The sequence below is a fragment of the Lynx rufus genome, unplaced genomic scaffold (assembly GCF_022079265.1).
Source record: "Lynx rufus isolate CCGP_SWC_20201006 ecotype Redwood Valley unplaced genomic scaffold, mLynRuf1.p SCAF_2, whole genome shotgun sequence".
Taxonomy (NCBI): domain Eukaryota; kingdom Metazoa; phylum Chordata; class Mammalia; order Carnivora; family Felidae; genus Lynx; species Lynx rufus.
In genome coordinates, this window is record NW_025814834.1 from 169,061,315 (window position 1) to 169,082,441 (window position 21,127).

Below are 21,127 nucleotides of genomic sequence, written 5' to 3' on the forward strand. Positions count from 1 at the left end.
GAGCCCCATGTTGGGCTCTGTGTTGACAGCATGGAGCCTGCTTTGGATATTCTCTCTCTCTCTCTCTCTCTCTCTCTCTCTCTCTCTCTCTCTCTCTTCTCTCTCTGCCCCTCTCCCCTGCTTGTGTGCACTTTCTATCTAAAAAATAAATAATAATAATAAAAGTATTTTAAAACAATATTATTTTCCACAGTGACCTTCAGGTGTCCCCATGCCTTTTTTCATCACTCCTTCTGTCTGAGACCCCACTCCCGATAGAACAACACATTCATGTACCAGGGGACTTTCTTGCTTCAGAGGAATTCATCTGAGTCTGGGGATTCATGGGCAGTGTCTCCTCAGAGGAAAGTCCAGATTTTAGTTGGCATTTGTGGTCCACTGTAAATTGACCTCAGCTTTCTCTCTTTCCTCATTTCTTTTTGATTTACACAGACCTTCTCTTTACCCTCCAAAGGGGGACTCCCCCTTTCCTTCTGCTGCTGTTTCTTCTTGTTTCTGTTATTTGGAGTGTTCCCTTTAGTCAGCTTCCATTCTCTTCCTGTTTGCAGCTTCCCCATCCCTAAAGGCCCAGTTCAAATCCCACCTCTGCCATAATGGTCATACTATTACATGACTACTGTGGGCCAGCTGTTCTACTAGGCCTGTATATATTATTTTTCACAGAGTTTAAAACAATCCTGAGAAATAATTACTATTATCCTTATTTACAAATGAGGAAACAATCACAGAAAGGTAAAAAGTGACCTGAACCAAGCTACTAAGTGGCAGGGCCAATGTTCTGACTCAGGTCTTCTTCTTCTTTCTTCTTTCTTCTTCCTTCTTCCTTCTTCCTTCTTCCTTCTTCCTTCTTCTTCCTTCTTCCTTCTTCCTTCTTCTTCCTCCCCCCTCCTCCTCCCCCCTCCTCCTCCCCCCTCCTCCTCCGGATTGGACTAACTACACCAGCTCCCACCTCACACCTTCTCTGAACATGCTCTTTTGCCTTGGTTGGGTGTGTCTTGTGTTTGGCAATCAATCATGTGTTATTTCCTTGTCACAGTCTTGGGTTGCTAGCTCTTCTTTAATGATGCATCTTTTCTTGCATTCTTTGCGTCCCACAGAGCTGTGGTTCATAGGCTTTTCGTGATGAATTTTGCTTGTTTATAATAACTTAATGAATGATGTCTAGGAGTGAGTTACTCCTCCTAGTTGCTAACGTTTACATTTTTCTAGTTTAATTAGTCGTCAGCATCCTACCATAATATTTACAGTAGTCTTAGTGTATTATCTTACCCTCCTGTCTTTCTACATGTTTATTCTCTTGAAAGGAGGGACAGAAGAAGCTCCATAGCTGGAGTATGTACTACTCCTCCACCTTTCCTGCAGGAAAATTAAATGTAATGAATGAAGACCAGGCATTCCATTGAATTTGCAGTGAGATGGATAACAGTTTGGTTAAATTCAATTGTTGTCTGTTAGGCAAGGGCTTTTTGATAAAAGAATTATGGGTCTAGAATCATGCTGTGGATGTATTTGGGACAAGAGTGCAAAAAAGTGCTTCACCGAGGTTCTGCCTTCTTAGGTGCCAAGTATGAAGTGAGCATTTATCTTGAGGAAAGAGAGCTGTATCTGTTTACCTTTTTCGGTTCGTTGGTAGAAAACTATAATTAAAGTTGATACAAAGGAGTCCTAACCTAATCCATGGAATATACCATCTGTCATCTAAACCTGCAAAACCTGCCTGGCTCCCCCTCCCCAGAAATTCTCATTGGTGGCCATACACTGAATTCTTCTGTCCATCCACAATGGTTATCAACATGAAATACATTGAAAAATTTTGCACAGATGAGAAGTAAACAATGGATTTTGAATTCCTTAGGCTCCTGCAAGGCATCACTTTACTGTGATTGTGAAGTTAGAAACTGGGGACTGTGGGAATAAGTTATGAGTTTATGAATAAATCATGGGTTTTAAGAAGAGTGGTTATTGGCAGAATTGAAAGCATGGATCTTCTGTGCTCTGTGGGTTTAGTTTCTGTGTTTTCTCAATCTCCGGCATCATTGTGGAGATTTAGAAGGTAACCTGACTGAAGAGCTTCCTGGGAGAAGAAACTCTTGTGAAAGGAAGACTCTGAGTGGATTGCACAGTGGATCTCAGTGTAGCTGTCTGGGTTGAAACTTCATAGGCTGAACACTGTGGGAAAAGAGGAACGATCTTCTGGTAGTCAGAGGAATTTCAGAGAAGTACATTTCAGTGTTTTAATGTCAGCTAGGGAAGGAAGGTATACACATTGAATATAAGCAGTGAATATAAAATACATTTTATGGAGCACCTGGGTGGCTCAGTTGGTGAAGCGTCTGACTTCAGCTCAGGTCATGATCTCACAGCTTATTATTATTATTAATTATTATTAATTTTATTATTTAATTTTCTTATTGGTAATCTTGTTGAGTCCTTTAAACAAGTGTTTTTCAGACTGGTTTTTTATTCATTAGTGGACTGTGAAATTTATTTTGAGGGTCTTGTTTAGCATTTAAAAAATGTATTAAATGAAGAAAATAGCATAGAATAGAAAATAGGATGAATTGCATACAGTAAGGTATCCTTCTGTGAAACTAATTTTTTGTCACACACACACATACACACACATATACTGTAAAATATATTTTTTACTATGCATCATGGTCAAAAAGGTTTGGAAAGATGTTGGAAAGCATGGCTGTTGGCACAGGTTCCTAGGATATCAGATAGTGAGGTATACTCCTTCTGGATACTCAACTGGGGCAGACCAGGGAGTTGAATGAGACGTGGCTTAGTGCTCTGCAGTGTTGACCTAGTGATCAAGTCTGCTGCCTTGATGAGGACAAAGTACACTACTCATTGTACAAATATGGTCCACTGAGGAGCTCTGCCTGTCATTTCAGACTTGGTCGCAGACTGTTTCAAAACTAAACATAAAAATTGGTTCTAGTTTCTTGGTTGGGGAGAGGTGTATGGGACCATTTTTCTTGAGATTTCTTTTTATTTTTCTCCCCTGACTTCCCCTAGCTGAGTTCACTGGGAGTATAGACCGGAGCGGACACTTGCTGTTTGGGGGATTGTCTAGCATCTGAACTCTCTTTGTTTCTAGAGTGATCATCTGTTGTTGCTGTCGAAGTTGAAGGAAATGCAGACACATGACTGGATGAACTTGGTTCACCTCTTGGATCCCTGTGTCCCAGGATATTGAATCTGGAGGGGACAGTACGGACACATAGGGGCGGCTTGAGTTCACCTCTTGGATCCCTGTGTTCCAGGACGTTGAATCTGGAGGGGATGGTACAGACACATAGGGGCAGCTTAAGATCATTCAAGAGAGCAGCAGAGCTAGGAGTCCAGTTGTGCTAATGTCTGATGAACAGTGGTAGCTGTCCTAGAATGGTGTCCTTATCAGACTTCTCTGTGCTCTTAATTCATTTTTATCTTTCTCTTAATTCATTTTTATCCTAAGGTAAGCATAACTGGTTTCTGTTGTTTGCATCCAAGAATCCTGAGTGGTTAAAGAATTACAGGAGAAAATGTTAGATGGTTTTTTGCCCTGAAAGAGCTTAGTACATAACAGGGGTGGGGGGGTGGGGAGGGTAGGTTAACACGCAGTGACACACAAATAAATTAGTAAAAATTAGCGAGGGGTGGGGGGATTCACTCTTGTTTCCTGTGTACTCCATTAAATTATGGTTTCCTGCAAGCTTTGTCAGATGCCATCATCAACAAAAGGTTGTTGAAGCATGTCATCTTGGAAATACAAATCAATGAAAAATTAGCTGTGTTAGGGTGTGGCGTAATATGTTTTCAAACATTCTGTTCTTTAAGGAACCGTAGAGGTCATCTAATATTTTTTTTTATTACACACTATTTGAGCTCAGAAAGCTTTAGAGGCTTAAGACCAGGCAGGTTCTGGCAGAACTAGGCTGGAACTAGGGCCTCCTTCTCTGGGGGGTTTCTCTTGTTGCCCGAGGGAGGAAGCTGGCACACAGACTGTCCTCAAACGGACCCTCCTCCACCTTTCCACGCTGTCTACCTCCTTCCTATCTGCCCCTCCCGGTCTGCATATTCCTTCTTACACACCCGCCCTCATGATTTGCCTTGCTCCTGGTCCTTTTCCAGAAGAACTGCATACTTCCTTTCTATCTTTGAAAATCTTCTGTCTTCCTCAAGGCTGGGAACAGATTCCACTCTCCCTGATTACGTCACAGCCCTCTCTTCTTGACTCCTGTTGTTCCTACTGTCTGTGTCTCAGCATCCCCTCCTCGTCTGCTTTCTTGAGGTCCCCGGGTGTCTTTTTCTCTTGCCAGCTATTAACAGACCAAGGTTTTGGTGAGCTTAGATTTTAATCCTAGTACTTCTTTAGATTCCACCAAAGCCCCATGCCTTGACCAAGGAAATGTGGCACAGTGAGAAAGGGCAGTGAAGCTGGAGGCCGAGAAATGAGTGTGAGCCCCGTCTGGCCATGCACTGGCTTCTCGAACGTGGGAACGTCTGAAGCTGAATCTTCTCATTTGTGAAAGGGGCTGTGAGCCTCAAATGTGGTTATAGATGTGAAAGCCATTTTAAAATATAAAGTACCGTATAAATGCAAGGTTTTATTGCGATGGTACAAGTGCTTAATATGTATTTTAGGCATGAGTGGTTGAACAGCACGTAAGGTGAAGACAGGCCATTCTTCCCACCATGTTTGGAGTGTCCACTTCTGCCACCATAGTCCTGACCCTGAGATTCTGTGTTCTCTAATAACATTATAGATGTATTAGTGGAAAAAGAAGAAAGAGTAGCAAAGCATCTTGATACTGTGTGGCTTTTAGGAAAATACTTATTGACGTTAATTAGGCCAAGTACTGTATTTACTTTGATCAGAAATTGTCTCTCAGGGAAAGCAGGCTCGTTGGGAGCAGTGCAGAGAGCCCTGACCCATTGAGTTGGCATTGATTGTTTGATCATCCCTGGAAGTTTATTGTAAATGAAGCAGCACTTACGGTTCTGGGGTATTCCTGGAAATGCTATAGTTAGAAGTGAGTTATTCTGTGTGGCAGGAATGGCATATAGAAAAGCCATCATTCTGACTTGCTGACAGGAAAAAATAGCAGGTTTTGTATTTATATTGTGTCGTCCTTTTGGCTGGAATCCATCAGCTCTGCACAGTATCTTGTGATGCTTTCATCAGACAGTTGTTCTGGGTCTCGGCAAGGCAGGGGGTACCGGGTGCACCCGATACAAGTCCCTTCCAAAGTTCTTGTGTGTGTGTGCAGAGTTCCTAGTGGGGAACTCTGGAAGGGAAGCAGAGATGCTCTCCCTGCCTCTGTGTGTGTCTTAGGCCTCAAGGAGGTTCTGTGCATGTGTGAGCTGGGCCCTAGTCAGCAGCCACCAGAACTTTCCTCTCCACACCTGAGGTAGTGGTGCTGGAGCAGTGTTTAGCTGTGGGCTTTGGTGCAGCAAGGCCTGAGCACTTGGCTGGTTTTTTCAGTGACCATTTCTTCAGTCTCTGGAGGGAAAGCCCTAGAATGAGTTCAGTCTCCCAGGTGGATGTTAAGCTGTGAGAAATACTGAAAAGCCAGAGAAGACCATGGTGTTGGTGATAGGGGGCATTTTAAAGCAGGCTCCGTCATTCCCCCTGCCGCCCTGTGGAAAGAGCAGGGTTCTTGGAATCAGGAGTCCTGTGTTTGACTTCCGGCACTCCCACTGACTGGCCTCAAACCTCTCCTGCTTTTTATGAGAATTAAGTGCAAGTGCCATTGATGCAGGAGTTGTTGCAGAGGCTCAGTGTATATTGGAGTTCCCTCTCCTCGACTGGAATTGTGTTCCATCAATATGTAATCAGTTTAGCAGGAATTATGGCCAAAATATGAATGCTTGCTGCCTGCTAAACTCTGCCTGAGGCAGAGTTTATATGCATTAACTTATATAACCCTTAACAGCTCTATGAGACACATGCCATTCCCTGCCTCCCGCCATAACTGAGAACATTGAGGTTTAGGGATGTTAAGTAGCTTGCCTAAGGTTACAATAGCTAGTAGGTGGGGAAGGCAGGATTTAGACTCAGGTAGGGATGATCCAGCTCACTCTCCTAACTGCTCTGCTAGATTTGTGAAATGGAACTTGATTAATGATAAGGCTTTTGTTCAGAATGCCTATTTATTCTGTTGTCCTTCTCGCAAGCTCACAACTCACTTGAGTCCTTTGCCATAAAGCCTACATTGCATTGTTTTACCACTTAACACCTTTCTGAGCACTTTCACATCAACAACTGCACTTGAAAAAGGTGTTATAGGAGCTTGATGAAGACTTTTTCTTTGTTTTTTAATTTTTTTTAACGTTTATTTATTTTTGAGACAAAGAGAGACAAGACAGAGCGTGAACGGGGGAGGGGCAGAGAGAGAGGGAGACACAGAATCAGAAGCAGGCTCCAGGATCTGAGCCATCAGCCCAGAGCCCGACGCGGGGCTCGAACTCACGGACCGCGAGATCGTGACCTGAGCTGAAGTCGGACACTCAACCGACTGAGCCACCCAGGCGCCCCTGATGAAGACTTTTTCAAAAATTTTTCTGATTCGTTAGGCGGGATGTTTCCTCTAAGGTTAGCGGATGAGGAAACTAGGCTCAGAGTTAGTTAAAATGGTTTGTTCAGGATCACACTTGCTAGTTGTGTATGGATTCAGTAATGTTGTTACTTTGTTACCTTCATTTCATGTAACAACTGCAGTTGACCCTTGAACGACAGGAGCTTGAATTGCATGGATCCACTTATACACTTCCTTTTTTTAATAAAAAGTCCAGTGCTGTAAATGTATTTGCTCTCCCTTACGATTTTCTTTCTTTTTTTTTTTTTTAATTTTTTTTTTCAACGTTTATTTATTTTTTTTGGGACAGAGAGAGACAGAGCATGAACGGGGGAGGGGTAGAGAGAGAGGGAGACACAGAATCGGAAACAGGCTCCAGGCTCTGAGCCATCAGCCCAGAGCCCGACGCGGGGCTCGAACTCATGGACCGCGAGATCGTGACCTGGCTGAAGTCGGACGCTTAACCGACTGCGCCACCCAGGCGCCCCTCCCTTACGATTTTCTTGATAACATTTTCTTTTCTTTAGTTTACTTTGTTATAGAAATACAGTATGTAATATGTATAATGTGGAAAATATGTGTTAACTATTTGTGTTATTGGTAATTTGGATGGAGTCAAAAGTTATACACTAATTTTTGATGGCACGGGAGTTTAGACCCCTGACCCTTATGCTGTTCAAGATTCAACTGTATTTAACTAATAGCACCTAATATGTGCTGGTGATCAGCGCTTACGGGACAATGATCCTTGCCCTCCTGGAGCTTGTATTTTGATGTTAGGTTTCATTGCCGAACTTAAGGCAGGTGCCTGCTGAAATAGTTTAAGGTCTAGAAACTTTAGTCTTAAAGTTTCTTAAGCAGCTGATTTCAGGAAATACTTCTAAATTACGTATTTTTCTTCTCAGTTTTTCTAGGTTCATACTTTAACTTATCAACATTTTTTATTTTCTACTTCAGAAATCAAAAGCTTTGATTCCTTTAAGATGGACATAAAGTAACCCTGTGTGTGTGTGTGTGTGTGTGTGTGTGTGTGTGTGTGTGTGTGAGTGTGTGTGTGTGTGTGTGAGTGATGGTTTCTTTAGTAAAAATAACCAGCTACCTACCCAAAATGTTGTATTCTGACTCTTGTCATTGATTTTAACTATCATCCAGTCTATTTTTTATCATGTAAATCTGGCAGTGGCCTTTGGCCAGAAGCAGTCATATTCTGATCATACTTGTGAATTTTAACATGGTCTATTTTTATGTCTCTTCACTATTCAAAGTTTAATTGTATATTCTTCCCTTATACAGATACTTGTACTTTAAAGGGTGTCCTTGACAATTTAAGAGGATTTCAGCATCTTCAGACATAGATTTCTAGGAGTTTGCATCTTGGAAAATAGTTATGATATGCCTCTATTGCAGCTAGGCCCTGTTCAGACTCGCAAGTTGTCTCTTGTTACATTTTCCTCGTTCAGGAAGCATCAGCTATACTTGGATCAGACTTTTATAAACTAAAGAACTGTGAGATTCTACCAAATGTCCCCCCTCCCTTTTTTTAATGCAAAGTAGCATCTAACAAGATCGAGCCACAGAAGCAATCCTCTAACCATAGAAAGAGAGGCAGTTTTTTTTTTTTTATTCAAAAACTTGAAATTTTGTAAGTAAATTAGTATGGAAGAATTCAGTGCTGTCCTCAAAGAGCTTTTGATTATTCACTTTTATTCTTCCCATTTTCTGAGCTTCTTTGTGTTCATTTGCATTGGGAATGGAACCCAGTGAATCATATTCTTTTGAAAGGGTGTTGCGTGATTCTTACCGGTCAGGTTTCGAGCATTTAAGATTTTCTTTTTGTATTTGTAATGAAAAGCTTGAATTGATTGCCTGGAATTATCTGTAGTATTTATAAACTTGATCTTGGTCTTTTCCTATCTGTTCTTAAAATAAATCGAGAACAAACTGAGGGATGCTGAAAGGGGGGGGGTAAGGGTGGGGAGTGGTGTTGGCTAGATGGATGATGGGCATTAAGAAAGGCACTTTTCGGGATGAGCATATGTAAGAGATGAATCACTGGGCTCTATTCCTGAAGCCAAGACTACACTGTAAACTAACTTGAATTAAATAAATAAATAGCATTTTGTTTGGTTTATATGGAAAGAAATGCTACCTGAATGAAGCCTTTACACAGACTCTGTACCAACAAAAGACTCTTCTCATCCTGAATGAGAACAGATGTCATTTCATACAAAGTGGATCAGCAATCCTAGATTTAAGTGCTTAGGACGGTGCCTATCCTGTCTTTTAAGTGCTTTATGGGTGTTTTTACATTTTTATCATTAGGATGTCAGTTTTTTGAGATTCTGTTGTTATTGAATCAGCATATAAAAATATCATAGTAAATACATATGGTCTAGCAGTTCTGTTGCTGATTCTGTCTTCCCTGTGAGTTTGATCTCTATGCTAAGCATCACGATACCATTTTATTGTCCTATCCAATAATATGGGAGGTCAGTTTGAAAATTAGGTGTATTATGAGTTCAGTATAGTGTGGCTTGCAATAGGGAAGGAACACTGGAAAAACCAAACTCTGTTTTATTATAGGTTTTCATAGAATCCAATCCTAGAAAAATGTTAGTAATTTTAGGCTGACCCTCGAATCTTACATGAGGCTCCGAGCAACCCTGTGACTCCTGAATGCAAGTAGTAGGTGATCTGATGGTACACTTAAAAATCCTTTGTGAATTCTGAAAGGTTTTATGCTGTAGTCTTTGTTAAATTGGGTCTGTTGGAACCTACAGGTCTCTTCCTGATCTGAAAGGCTCAAAGTATGTTCCTTTTGGGGCAGGCTTCTTAATTCTCCAGAGCATAGGGCTCATCTGGGCCCATCGGTTTTCATTCATCCTTGGCAGCAGCATATAATGGCATGCTTCCAGGAAACCTCAGGTAGGCCCCAGACATGCTATTAGCAAATACTGCTGATGAACCAACTAGGGCTGTTCTTTGCCCAGGTATAAAGGAATATTGGAGGGATTTCCCCATTTATGAAGCTGGAGAGATGAGACTAGCTCCTTCCCTCTACCAGGCCTTTGCATATGCCAGTCCTTTACCCAGACTGCCTTCTCTCCACCTCCCTAGATATCCGTTACATCTCAGCTCAATATTAATTCCCTCTTGAGTCCCATGCTAGATGATATTCCTTTTATTTTACCTCTCTCTTTTTCCTCCATGGCATTTTAAGCTCTTTATAATTACCTCTTTATGTGCATCTTTGTTTGATTCCACTACAGACTGTAAGCTCCATGTGAACAGGGGCCATATTGCTCCAGTTCTTTATTGTGGCCTCCTGATGTAGGTCAGTTTCAGGCATGAAGAACTGCTCAAAAATAATGAATCTCCTAAATGTGACATTTGAAACTCTGCCCCTGAGCCAAAGCAAGGCATTATAGCATGTAGCTAATTTCAGATTGCTGTTTTGATGTGGGGTGGGGTATCTATTCTCATAATTAAAACAATGGATTACGTTAGATTTTTAAAAGCTGAAAGTATAATGGTTTGTTCTTTGAATCTTGATAAAGTTGTCCATGTCAGAATAGCCAAGTCAAGGGGCGCCTGGGTGGCTCAGTCGGTTAAGCGTCCAACTTCAGCTCAGGTCACGATCTCACGGTCCGTGAGTTTGAGCCCTGCGTCGGGCTCTGGGCTGATGGCTCAGATCCTGGAGCCTGCTTCTGATTCTGTGTCTCCCTCTCTCTCTGCCCCTCCCCCGTTCATGCTCTGTCTCTCTCTGTCTCAAAAATAAATAAACATAAAAAAAAATTAAAAAAAAAGAATAGCCAAGTCAAAGTTGTCATATCAAAATTCATACTTATATCCTCTGCCTGGCTTCCCGAAGGTGACATTGTGACACACTCTTCTGGTTTAAGAATTTTTTTTAATGTTTGTTTATTTTTGAGAGAGAGAGAGAGACAGAGACGGACAGAGAGTGGAGGGGGGTGGGGGCAGAGAGAGAAGGAGACGCAGAATCTGAAGGAGGCTCCAGGCTCTGAGCTGTCAGCACAGAGCCTGATGTGGGGCTTGACCTCACAGACTGCGAGATCATGACCTGAGCCGAAGTCAGATGCTCAACCGACTGAGCCACCCAGGCGCCCCACACTCTTTTGGTTTTAGATTGCGTGTATGTTTTCATTTGTGCCATCCCCCCCTTCGATTGTAAGATCCTGTGGGAATGCTAGCCTGTAGCCTCATTTCCATCACCCCACTCCCTTTCTACTTCTGCTGTGTAATGCTTGGGGAAGTAGAATTCTGATAAAGTGTATTAAATGACCAACAGAAAACAGACAGTGATCCATATTAACTTGGAAACCACTTTCACACCACTAAGGGTGGTTGCTCCTGATTTGCAAAAATAATTAGATTCTACTATTAAAAAGAATTTGTGAGAGGCACCCGGAAAGTTGTTAAAACAATGCAGAACACTGTGTGTGTTGGGCGGTTGGTGGTGGTTGGTGATGAAGATGATAGGATCAGTGCTTTAATTCTAGAGAAATCAAACTGGCTTTCTTATGTAGTATAAGTTTGAAGTGAGGTCAGGGAGTTGGAAGGAGGCTTTTTTGCTACCTAAGTTTTCAAATATGAATGGCTCAAAAAACATTTGGTGAACTAAAAGCATTTTTCACTGGATTTATTTCTTGGCGCTCCCCCTTTCACCATATCATATGATGTATCACCATTAAATGAGGCCAAGGGCAGACCGGGTTGGGAGGAGGGTAATTCTAAAGGAAATGGAAATGGGAAATAAAAGTGCATAAGTTTGGGGGTCCTGAACTATTGTTCATGGCCTCAGGGGAGAGGTTGTTGACGGAAAAGGCGCATGGTCTTCATTTGCATTGGACCGGGCACTCTATGCCAGGAAGCAAAAGTCCCTGGCTTCCTCTGTTGAAGTGGTAAAAATAATATCTTCTTTGATATTCATACCCTACGATGCCTCTCTGTCCTCTCAGTGTCCTCATCAATTTTTTTCCCTTCTTCCTCCCAAATGCTTTTTCCTGTCCACTTATGGTTTGGGCTGCTTCCTTAATAAGAATGTCCTCTTATTCTCTGATGCAATTACATCTGCAGCTGATTTATTTATTTATCCTTGTCTCTATCCCAGCTCTGAACGGACTTTGGAAAGTAGAGAAGAAAATCCAGTCTGCTTTTGGAGGACATTGGACAGCCGAATAAATGCAGGTATGTACCTTTGCATATCTTTAAAAAAGGACCAAAAGGAAAATAGCTTTTAAAAAGAATAATGAAACTGATCTTGAACTTGTAAGGATAACCTGTACTTCTATCCTTTCATTTTTCAGTATTGGTATTTTAATTTTTTTTTCATTTCCAAATGTTGAATGTGCTGGTTTAAAAATAAATCTCAAGAGTATAAAAGTATAGGAAGTCCAGAGTAAAAGATAAAGCTCCCTTATAGTCCTTCCTGGATATTCACCACTTTAGCAGTTTATCACATGTTTTTCCAGATTGTGCATATAGGCATGATCAAAAGGGTCATGATATACATATTATGCCTTTTTTCACATTGTAATATGTCATATATATTTTTCAGTGTTGATTCACATAGCTTTATGTCATCTTTTTAACAGCTGCATAGTATTCTTTTGTGTTGATATTTCTTATTTTGTTAGCCTTCTATTGTCACTTGTATTTTTTTCCTATTATAAATGGTGCCACACTGTATACGTATATAATCACGTATACTTGCCTGATTATTTCCTTAGAGTGAAAGCGTGTAACACCATCTCTCAATTCTTCCCATGCCATGCCTGTATAGGGCCTCAAGGACAAAGATGTATCTTACATTATAAAGCAGACTGCAGCTTGTTTGTTTTCCGTTTCTGTTTCTCGTTGTAGGGTGGAGTTGGATGCTCAGTGTTGGGTTTTAAACCTTTCTTGCTCAGGGAGCCTGGGTGGTTCAGTCAGTTAAGCGTTCAACTCTTAATTTCAGCTCAGATTATGATCTTGTGGTTTGTGAGTTCGAGCCCCACGTCAGGCTCTGCACTGATAGCACAAAGAGATTTTCTCTCCTTCTCCCCCTCCCCTACTCACTCTCTCTCTCAAAATATAGAAACAAACTTAAAACTTTCTTGCTTGACAGTTGATCTGAACCCTTAAGGTAAGTTATGAACTTAGTCTTTCAGCCTGATTTCTGAAAGCTTCTGGTTTTCAGATTTATGTTGGAGATGAAACAAGTAAAATTGAGTGCCTCTTAGTTTGTAGCATTGAGGCGTATCTGGTTCATGTCTCTCCTGTAAGTATCTCACCTTTACCAGGGCGGCTAATAAACGAGCTCATGAGTCTGGTGAAGAGAACTATGTGACTTGTTTTGAGGAGCTTCCTTGGGCCATTCTGCAAGCACCCTTTAAATGTAAGGCTCTGTGCTAGGTACTGGGGAAAAAGTTGAATGACACAGTCCTTACCCTTAAGGAACTCCCAGCATAAACCATTGAGAGAGAGAAAGACAGACACATGAATAAGATGGTCATAATCCAGTGTGGTTAGTGCAGCGAGGTGAGTTTGGGAGAGGGCATCTAACTTAGGGGATGGGATGGAAGTTCATAGGCATTTCCTGGAGGAGGTGATGTCCAAGCCGAGTTCTAAAGAAAATTACAGTTTTTCATGGAAAAGATGAGGTGGGAAGGTATTCCTGATAGAGAAATGAGTATGACCAAAGGCAGGAAGGTGAGAAAAGCAGAATGGCGTGGGGCGGGGGGGGGGGGGGCAGTAGGAGTAACCAGAACAATGGCAACTTTGTAGGTTTCCGGCATGAAGTAAGAGGCTAGGAGTGATGGAAGATGAGGCTGAGAGGCTAGCTGGCAGCTGATGGAGGACCTCTGTGAGGAGTTTGAGACTGCTCTTATAGACTAATGGGGGCTTTTGGAGGACCTGATAGGTGTTACAGAGATACTACTTTGAGGGCTAAGCAAAGGTTGGCTTGGCAGGCAGTAGGAAATTAGGAACCTGGGGTCAGGGAAATTAGTTTGTAGGCCACTGGTGTTGGAGTGAGGGGAAGAAAGATGTTCTTTTTCCTTCCTGGCCTTGTCTAAGCTAAGTTGCTGGGGCTGGCTCTTTGATCCTAGTTGCCCTGCCTTTAGAGGCTCAGGTGAAGGACTTTTGCAAGTTTCTCACCAGCAGGTTCTGGCCTCTTCAGAGCAAGGCTTCCAGCCCTCATTCTGCTGCCACACAGTGCTGCCCATCTGCCTGCCTGCCAGTGGAGTGATGAGGACTTGGCCCCATTCAGTAATTTTCGAGACCCTTCCATATGGCTCATGAACATGAATTGGTGGTCACTTGGTGTGTACTATCTGAGAGCCAGCCCTGGGCTAGGCTCTGGAGGCAGGAAGATAGATAAGACGCGGTTCATGCCCTCCCTGAGCTTGCAGTTTAGTGGGAGATAGACAAAGTTAAAAGACAATGTGATTCATGCCCTAGGTGGGCTCAGAAGTGAGATGATTCCAGTAGAGGTGGCAGCATGAGTAACATTAACGTGAGCGCTTCCAGAACGAGCCACGTTTTTCACCTACAACTTATGTGCAGATAGAGAAAATAAATCTAGGCCATGTCCAGAATTATTCTGATTTTTGAGAATATGGTCTGGTCATAATGAATTAGAGTGTATAATTGATTATCCTCATAACTATAATGGATAGTTTGACCTCTTGTAAGTTCGGATGCATTTGATTTTCAGAGAGGGAAGGGTCAGTAGGAACTTACCTGCTTGAGAGGTATTTATGCTTACTTACCTTCCCAGCATTCTCTTTTACCACTTGACCTTCTAGCACATAGAATGACCACGTGGTCTCGCTTTCCTTCCACTACAGTATCTAAATATAAAAGAGGACTGCAATGCCATGGCTTTCTGTGCTAAAATGAGGAGCTCCAAGAAGACGGAGGTGAATCTGGAGGCCCCCGAACCAGGGGTGGAAGTGCTCTTCTATCTGTCCGATAGGGAGCCGCTCCGGCTGGGCAGCGGGGAGTACACGGCAGAGGAGCTGTGCATCAGGGCGGCGCAGGAATGCTGTGAGTACGGGCTGCTGCCCGCTGGCCTGGTCGTGTGTGGTGTCCCTGAGCCTCGCAGCTCTGCTCCGTGTGGGCACGCGTGGGCTCTGGCCTGCCTCTGCCGCTCACATGCGTTTCACCTTGGGCCAGTGGTTTGAATTCTGAGGGTGTCACTTTTCACTGTCTTCATGGTAAAGTGACTTATTCCTGCTCTGTCACTAATGAGCTTGGGGTCCCAAGGAATGAGGCTTGCCTTCTGTGGAGGCGCAATTTTTATTTCCCCTACAATCTGGAAAATTGGAATACTATCAGCACTAAATGAGTAAAAACATCTGGCACAAAGTTGCAAGCTATTCAATAAGGGGCATCTCTCAAGATCTGAAAGGCTGTTCAAAACTTCTTCGGAAGGGTGGAATCCATCCTTTGGCCGCTGTAACCTGCTTCCCCTTTGTGATGCTGACTTGAAGTGAGAACTCGAGTGTCACTTTGTGGCTTGGTCAGACTGCCAGGTTGTAAAAAGGGCAGTGAGGCTGTGAACAACATGGTCTTTTTCTTTTTCTTTTTTTTTTCAAGTGAGCCTGTCTTTCTTGAGTTAGCCTGTTGCCAAATAGAAGGTGAGAAACCAAACTGAGTAACAAAATGAAGCTCCTTTAAACCTTGGGGTCAGTGACAGTTTTTGTCTACCTACTTTTAAATGACAAGTAAAGTTAAATTATAGAAACTTAAAGATCTAATCCACTGGGGTTGTGGCAGCAATTGTATCAATGTAAATATACTAAAATTCATTAATTGTACACTTAAAATGGGTAGACTTTGATATGTAAATTACATCTCAATAACGCTGTGTTGTTTTTTTTTTTTAAATCAACTTATGATGATTAACTATGATGGCAGACCATGTGATCCATGCTTGATTTATATCATCTTTAGCCCTCAGGACAACTCTGTTGGGATAGTATGGACATTTCAAGAGTTACCTACCTAGTTTGTGATAACAGCTTGTCTAGAAACCCCTTTTTCTTTCTGATATATATCTTTCTGTTTCCAATGCTTTAAACACCAGAGTTCCAATAAAAGGGGAGAGGTTGGTGCTACAGGGAATAAAATTGGCTGAGCTGTATAGATTATGAGGTTCATGCCCTTATATTAATATTTTAAAGTTATTTTGACTAGATAGCAAAGTATAAAAGGAAGCATCTTTAGACATGAGCTTTAAAAGTATTCGTAATTAGCAAAACAGCTAGATGTAAATTGATGCTTCTAAAGTATTTTTTTAAGGTGTTGTGTTTTTTCTCCTTTCCCTTAAGGTTTGGTTTTTATAGCGTTTCTTCTGTTGACCCAGTTTCTTACCATCATATTTGTACAGAATTGTTGGGCTGCAGTTAATGAGAGATCAAGGGGCTGCTGCTAAAGGAGACGAGGAGAGAGCCTGAGCCCGCAGGCAGACGCAGCCACGGAGTCTGCTGTAGCTCTGGGCTCAGGGCCAGGCAGTGTGGGGCAGCAGTTTCTAAGCCCAGTCTGTAGAGAATGAGGGAGCTCTTTTATAACTGACTCAGGGGAATGTTGCAAGCATTTATTAATTTTAAAAGTACATGAATACAGAATGCCACATATTATTAGAACTCTCATTATTATTATAGTAAGTGATATTGGGAGGCAGTATGGTTTTCTTCCCTGTTGTCCAAAAGTGTATGGTCCATTTTTGTTCTTTCAGCTCTCATTCTTTCACCTCCTCAGTAGCTCTATCTTGGTTTGAATCTCAACTCTGCCTTTTACTGAGTAGCCCTGAATCAGACTAAATCTCGGGAGGCCACAGTTTCTTCACCTGTAAAATGGCAAAAATATTAATTACATCATTAAGTGTTAGGATGAAAAGATAATAAATGTAGAGCGTGTCAGCCTGATGCCTGACACTTAACCCTCAGCAAATGTTAGTGTTGTTGTTACCATTATTCTGTACTTTTGTATAAAAAGCTTTGATCTTTTATCTTTGATCTTCCTGTTTTAAGTACTAAAATTTTAGAATCAGACCTGTGATAGAATACACACAGATTCATGATCACAAATAAGTTATGCTTCACTATGTATGTGTCAGTGCCCATATTCAAGTATGAGTATGTATAAAGAAAGTCTTGGCTTCCAGGCCAGCCCACAAAGGCCAATTCACGGATGGAAAACTATAGTATACCCAAAACATAGTCCTAACAGTACTGGATCTAAAACTCATTTGCTCTTGTTCCCAAGAGATGATGCCCTTTGAAGTTTACTCCCTCTTCTCTGTTACAAGGAGGAATAACCTCTGGAGGGGTTACCCCAGATATCTTGAGAGGCAGGAATCAAGGAGTTCAGCGAGATGTCAGCATGCCGAGGCATCTGTCTCTTTTTCACTCGGTGTGTGCATTGGAGAGAGTTTGTGCCTGGACGGGGCGAGCCTGGGAAGATCCCTGTCAGTGTCAGTTGTGCTCCAGATATCTGATTTGGGAAACTCCTATTACCTCATATTTTCATATATTTTTTGGTTAGGTTGCCTGTATCTTAGTTTGAGGCCTGGTCACAGATGAAAGTATCAGTAGTAATTATTTGCAATCACCTTCTCTGCTTCCCCCATGCTTTTAGATTACAGGTCTGTGTAATTTTAATTATGGGCTCAGAAGTGAGTGGAAAGGTGCTTTCCTGGCTTTATAACCTCCTTTATCTCTCTAGTTCTTCTTGTGTCAAAGGAGGCAGTTGGTGGGGCAGGGAGGCAAGGGAGCACTATTGAACTACTTATGTTAAGCATATATCTTCTTGTGAGTTGGCTACTAATAAAAAATATGATAACTATACAGAGTACTTACAAGGTGTATCTATTAATGGTAACAGATTTTTATCACTGACAAAAATCACTTTGGTTATTTATTCCAACACATGATTTTGTGTGCCACTGCCAGGAACGCCTTTGCATGTAATACATAATCACAGTGTTAGAATTGTTTAAACATTTTCTGTAGGAGACGGATTGGGGGTTTCCCGAACTCCAAGGATGTTTCTGACTGTGATTAGCAAGGTGCGCTTCAGGTGGGATCTGGGAACCTCTCAGCTCGCGTATTTTTTCTTTTAAGTAGGATTTGTTAAGACTGTCATAGACACCGTGATGAGAAACATTGTTAGACTTTTGTTGTAAAGTGTTTTTAATCTGGTTTGTCAGGAGCTATAGTATATATTCCTGGGGAGCCATAGTTGTTAATTATCATGATTAAAACTGCCTGACTGAATATGGTTGGAAGTCATATTTACCCTAAGAGGATACAAAATGTGACCTAAATTCTTTGGATAAGAGAATTTCTTGTCTTTGTGTATATCATGCTTTGGAAGCAGATGGCCTAATGTATCTATCTTTAATTTTCTGATACGTGTTTTACTTTTTCCCCAGGTATCTCTCCTCTGTGTCACAACCTTTTTGCCCTGTATGATGAGAACACCAAGCTTTGGTACGCTCCGAATCGCACGATCACAGTTGACGACAAGACATCACTCCGGCTCCACTACCGGATGAGGTATGGGTGCCTGCTTGGCTTCCTCTTGCAGGGGGAGGATGACAGTTAGCTTGGAGGCCTGAGTCACTTACTAAGAAGATTTGTAGTCATTTTGTAATTGGTAAGTTTTATATTTGCTTGGTATGAGAAAGGACTTCTTCAGTATTTGGAATGCAATTCAAGATGAATTTGACCATTTGCCACATTGTAGAAAAGAAATCGTTATGATGCAGAGGGTATTTTGAAAAGAATTAGTGTACTATGGCAGAGTTTTTCAAGTGATGAGTCATGGTTATGAGTTTAATTTCATGAGTTGTGACCAGAATGTTTTTGAAAAAAGAAACAGGCAAGAATAAGTAATATCAGCATATATACATATCCCAAGAATATTGTTTTAAAACTTCTGTTTGAGATATGCAAGTGTATATACCAGCTCATGATACAATAAAATATTTCTTCTTAAGAGTTGCAGCTAAAGAGTTTGAGAAGCACCGCCTGAAGTGGTTCCCTATAAATTCCAGGTTGCTGTTGCTCTCAAGGGGTAGATGTTTTGATTGACTCCCTGAGAATTTTTGCCTAGTGGGTGGGACTCTCATTTTTCTTCTGATGGGTATTGCCTTTTCTCTTGTATTGTAGACTTCCTTAAATGTCACATAGTCTCCCAAGGTGTCATAGGCAGTCACTACTTCACTGTAGTGTCTTGAGTTTATAAACATTTTTGCTCTGTTACCTAGAATTGAAAATGTTTGTTAGATACTAGTTAAGCACAACTGAGTGTGCTTTTAGCAAAGGAGCTTATAAACAGGGTGAATACTTTTTGAAAAGGATCTTGACTTACATAGATGTGATGAAACCGGCAGATTGGCTCAGTTGCTGATGGAACGTAGGGAGTTGCTGGAAACACCCTCGGGGATCTCAGAGCATCTCCATGGTAGCTTAGATGCTGCTTCTTCGGGAAGTTGGTGGAGTTGCTAACATTCCAGAATGGTCTGGATGTTTTTCTCAGCAGCAGTTGAACCAGATCTGCTTTCTTTGATAATCATTCTAGGGCTGACTATTTTTTTCTTTTTGTACTCACCCAAGGTCTCACCTTAAGAGGAGAGGTGTGTACCATGTGAGATTTCTCGCCCCAGATTTAGGGAAACATTCACCCCACCCAACTGAGCCTTCTGACTATATTTGGATTGTTTTTCAAAGTGTAATCTTGCTTTCTGTGGCCTGGGGGTTGTCTGTGTGAACCAGCATTAAAACGTGTTATTTGCAGCCGACAGTCTAGGAAGGGGGCATGTCACCGAATTCTAGTTCTTTCCCTCTAGGTTTGTCTACTTGGCTCAGAGTTTGGAATGGTAGAACTTGGGACTTGGATAAGACCTGAATTTACCTAGTTCAACTATTGTTCATTGTTTAGGGGCGAACTGATGTCCACAGTGGAGAAGTGAGTTACACAAAGTCACACACCTAGTGAATCCTCTTGTCCGCCCCAGAACCCTCCTTGAGGCACTTGTCTTTGTGGATTGTGTGAATACCTCACTATTAGGGGCTGTCTTTGCCTCCTCCCTGTTCTGTTAGCTGCCAGGAAGTGCACAACTACTTCATTTTTGGCACCTTGACTTTGTACCTGACATCGAGCTTCAACAGGATATTGCTTTGTTACCACAGGCTCTTTGAACTTGGAAAAAAAGATCCCACCCTAAGCTAAAACATTTGCGTTACAACAAACTACAAAAACTTTGAAACCTCCTAATCTCACCACTGTAGAAGGTGTCATATGAAAACAAATGTTAGGGACTATTTCAGTGGAATCCCGGCTCTATTTTGGGAAACACTCTGTGCTTCAATTATAAGATTCTGTTTTTAGATCATGATTTTTAATGGTTATTATTTTATAATGTGTCTTAGTATAAGATAAGCATATTCTTTTTTATGAAAAAGAATATTTCCTTTTTCATTCAAATGAATTTCACTATCTGTTAGTAGAGTTCTGTAGAAACCTAAGGAGAATTCCTTGTGTATAATATCTAAACATAAACTTAGAATATGCAGTCATCTGTAATATAATTTTCTCAAAGACTTGCAAGGAAGTCGTATCTCCTTGATAGGTCTGTCTACCTCTCTCCCCCTCCCTCTTCCTTCCTCTGTCATTCCTCCATGCCATTCTGAAAAGGAATCTACACAGCTATCATACTATATTTATTTATGCTATTCTTTATTTTTTCCCATTAGCATGTTCCAATCCTAGGAATTTGTGTGTGGCCCCAGTTTGATGAACATCTTGGTGATTAATTTTAAAAAGGAACGTAGAGCATCTTTCCATGTGTCTGTCGGCCATCTGTATTTCTTCTTGGAAAAATGTCTTTTCATGTCTTCTGCCCAGTTTTTAATTGAGTTATTTGTTTTTTGGTTATTTGTGTAAATTCTTTATTTTGGATCTTAATCCCTTATTGGATATATAATTTGCAATTATCTTCTCCCATTTGGTAGGTTGTCTTTTTGTTCTGTTGAGGGTTTTCCTTCCCTGTGCAAAAGCCTTTTATTTTGGTGTAGTCTCAATAGTTAAATTTGTTTTTGTTTGCCTTGCTAAAGGAGAAAAAGGTTTCTGTGGCCGATGTCAAAGAGGTTACTGCCTGTATTTTCTTCCAGGAATGTTACAGAATTGTTGAATCATTGTACACCTGAAACTAACAGAACACTGTATGTTAATTATACTTGAATTTTAAAAACGTAGAGTGTCTGTCTTCAGTGTACCTTCTAGTTTTGTCTTATTAGGGTAAAATTAGGAAGGTGTTGATTTTGGTAGTCACTGATTTAAAGGCTTTTGTTTTTTGTTTTGTCATCTTATTAAATAGAAAGCTGTCAGCCTTTGACTATGGGCAATTTCTAGAGATCCAGCCTTGTCTTAGGCTCCTTTCAACCTTTACGGAAGTGATGGAGCCACAAGGTAGTTTGATCTCCTCAGCCTTATCTTGTCTGAACATCTTGCCAAAAGATTTCCAAACTGAAGCTGGTCTCACAGGG

At 41.4% G+C, this 21,127-nt stretch overlaps 1 protein-coding gene across 2 annotated transcripts in view; it reads left to right on the top strand.

The window, feature by feature from the left end:
* Positions 1-21,127, top strand: part of JAK1 (Janus kinase 1) — a 131,086-nt gene that overhangs the window by 69,587 nt on the left and 40,372 nt on the right. The window contains exons 1-4 of one of the 2 annotated variants that reach the window (XM_047084248.1): positions 3,448-3,466; positions 11,701-11,777; positions 14,420-14,618; positions 18,010-18,133. In XM_047084248.1, coding sequence (XP_046940204.1) covers positions 11,772-11,777; positions 14,420-14,618; positions 18,010-18,133 — 329 coding nt within the window. In that variant the 5' untranslated portion in view covers positions 3,448-3,466; positions 11,701-11,771. Of the gene's footprint in view, positions 1-3,447; positions 3,467-11,700; positions 11,778-14,419; positions 14,619-18,009; positions 18,134-21,127 lie in introns of those variants that run through there. The other variant, XM_047084247.1, reaches the window with a different exon arrangement.